This window comes from Atta colombica, unplaced genomic scaffold (assembly GCF_001594045.1).
Source record: "Atta colombica isolate Treedump-2 unplaced genomic scaffold, Acol1.0 scaffold11, whole genome shotgun sequence".
Lineage (NCBI taxonomy): Eukaryota > Metazoa > Arthropoda > Insecta > Hymenoptera > Formicidae > Atta > Atta colombica.
The window spans coordinates 810192-812926 of NW_017259195.1; the positions used below are offsets into that span (position 1 = coordinate 810192).

The 2735-nt window shown below is 34.9% G+C and overlaps 1 protein-coding gene across 1 annotated transcript in view; it reads left to right on the plus strand.

The window, feature by feature from the left end:
* Positions 1 to 2735, plus strand: part of LOC108693805 (DNA-binding protein RFX2) — a 12019-nt gene that overhangs the window by 6458 nt on the left and 2826 nt on the right. The window contains exons 5-10 of the mRNA XM_018202954.1: positions 300 to 405; positions 476 to 575; positions 655 to 807; positions 1363 to 1488; positions 1943 to 2124; positions 2214 to 2684. Of these exons, the coding sequence (XP_018058443.1) occupies positions 300 to 405; positions 476 to 575; positions 655 to 807; positions 1363 to 1488; positions 1943 to 2124; positions 2214 to 2684 (1138 nt within the window). The remainder of the gene's footprint in view (positions 1 to 299; positions 406 to 475; positions 576 to 654; positions 808 to 1362; positions 1489 to 1942; positions 2125 to 2213; positions 2685 to 2735) is intronic.

The following is a 2735-nucleotide window of genomic DNA, read 5'->3' on the forward strand; positions in this document are numbered from 1 at the left end:
ATACGCCAATATTTAATATTATTATTCGGTTTATTTCATCTATATCTATCGCCACCATACATAGTCATCGACAAACGTGAATATGATTATAACTTATAAAGTTAACAAGTCATTTACAAAACAACTTTCATTTCAAGTATAGTATTAAAGATGTAATGCCTTTCGGCTATTAAGGAAATTTCTAAGATGACACTTATGACAATACGTGAAAACAAAATTTCTTGCGTTCATGCGAGTTTTATGTGTCGATATAAATAACTCATTCAAACACATTCAACTATGTTCTTTTTCTTTTTTAGTGTCCGGTGACGCAGAGGCGGTGGGGTCCGAGTCGATCTCTCATCCAACTTACGTTCAATATGTCGAAGGGGATGGTTCCACGTATATACCAGCGAATGGCCAGATGTAAATATTTCGTGTTTATAATTTATTCATAGTTTACTGAATGCTTTCTATAACGAAATACTTTATGTAGGACATATCCTGTTTACGCTGTCGGCGAAACGGGAGCAATGTACACTCCAGCTTCGGGTCAATACTATACTCCAGCAACAACGCCAGTCACGTATGCACAGGTAATTGCATGTTCAAATAAAATGCGATAATTATTATGTTAAAATTGTGACGATATTAACATTATTTATATTACATCAGGTCACAGGACAAGGCACGAATTCGACTACCGGACAACTGTTGTCGCAGGGCAATGGCACGTACTTGATTCAACAGAGCGTAGTAGATGCAGATCCGACCCACACGCTCATATCCGCAGCTGCCACGCGCACCAGCCCGCAAACAGAGACGGCGGTAAATTGCATGTTCTATGACTTTCTCAGGCTACTCTTTCATCTTTCAGACACTAGATAAAGTGGTCTCGATTACATTGAATGATTAATGTATACTTTTGTGACGATACATATTTATGCCTTAGGCTGCAGGCATGGGGATCTGTGCTCTGCATGATTATATGAGCCATCAAAATTTGTATTAGGTCTTTTAATACAATAGTTTTAACGGAGTTACATAATAATTGTTTATAGCGTCAAGAGTTTTTGGCAAGAATGTATGATACAAACAGGGTGATTCAATAAATTGTAGTATAACTAGTAAGATTTTCTCGAAAAGCTAAAAAAAATTTATATCAATTAATTTTTCGTACGCAAGTAGTTTTTCCAACATTTTGTATATAAATGAATGCTTTAATCTTTCTCATTGTAGTTTCTAAAATAACTGTATTACGGATTTTTTCCAATATAAAGTTTGCAAACAAAATTACGAATGTTAGTAGTTTCAAAAAGACGTACATCTTTGTTCATTTCTTAATTCGGGGGTTAACAAAACATCGGTTGGGTTGTTTGATAGGAGGCTGTGGTTAGCGGTGGTGGCGGGGCGTACTTGATCAGCGGTAATTCTGGAGGTACCACTGTCGCCACTGTGGAAGAGGTAGCGGCAAACGTGACGCATGCTACTAGAGTCTCCCAGGCCACCGTAAGCCCAAAAAAGAGAAATCGATTTCCCGCATTTCATAGCTTATTTAGCGAACTAATCTTTAATTTTTTAATATTTTATAGCATGTCTTATTAATTAAAATTGCTTTGTATTATGTTCTAATATTTTGTTGTGCATTTTTTAAAGTTTTCTTTCATAGAATCTCTATTGCGAGAAACATGAGAAATGGTTATGCAATTGATAGATCTTCAAAAAAAAAAAAGAAAGAAAGAAATTAATTAATTTATTTTTGTTTGCTATAAATATAAATTTATTTTAGAAAAAATTTTAATAAGATAATTTTTTGCGTAGAATAATTGAGACTTTTTGACTTTTTTTTTTTAGTGAAATTATTTTATCTTTTATATATATATTATTCAATAAAAAATTATTTTTAAAATTATTTATAAAAAACATAAACACTGATTTCTCATGCAATTAATCTAAAAAATAGGTCCATTGGTTATTGGAGAATTACGAAACCGCTGATGGCGTGTCCCTTCCAAGATCAACACTTTACAATCATTATCTACGCCATTGCTCCGAAAACAAATTGGATCCTGTGAACGCAGCTAGTTTTGGCAAATTAATACGTTCTGTATTCTTGGGCTTAAGAACTAGGCGTTTAGGCACTAGGTAAAAGGCTTAATAACAATTAGGAAAACATAATGTTCATCAAATTGATAACATTTATCATTAACATTTATCATTCTTTTTTATTGTAGGGGAAATTCGAAGTATCATTATTATGGAATTCGTGTTAAGCCAAGTTCGCAGCTAACTGTAATGAACGAGGATGGCACATCGAGACAACAGCAGAGCGCAAATTCTCAAGCCAAACGATTCAAACTTATCTGTCAAAAACAGGACTCTTCTTACGAGAATAACGCACACACGAACACGAATATTTCCGCCAATTCCTCATCGCCACAATATCACCAGTATCTCGGTGAAGCAAGTGGTGCCATTCCCGATTTTCCAGACATCTTTATTAGTCACGACTCGTCCCTGCCCGAGGATTGCACTCTTGAAGATATTGATACGTTCCGCAGCATATACAGAGAACACTGCGAAGCGTTCTTGGATGCAGTGCTGAATTTCGAATTTGCCACGGTAGAGAGTCTTTGGAGAGAATTCTGGCGTAGCCAGGACAATAATAACGGTGATGAATGTGAAGAGGAAAAATATTTATCAAAGTATATATGACATGTATTATTAAAGAGTTTTGTATCAAATATATAGGATGA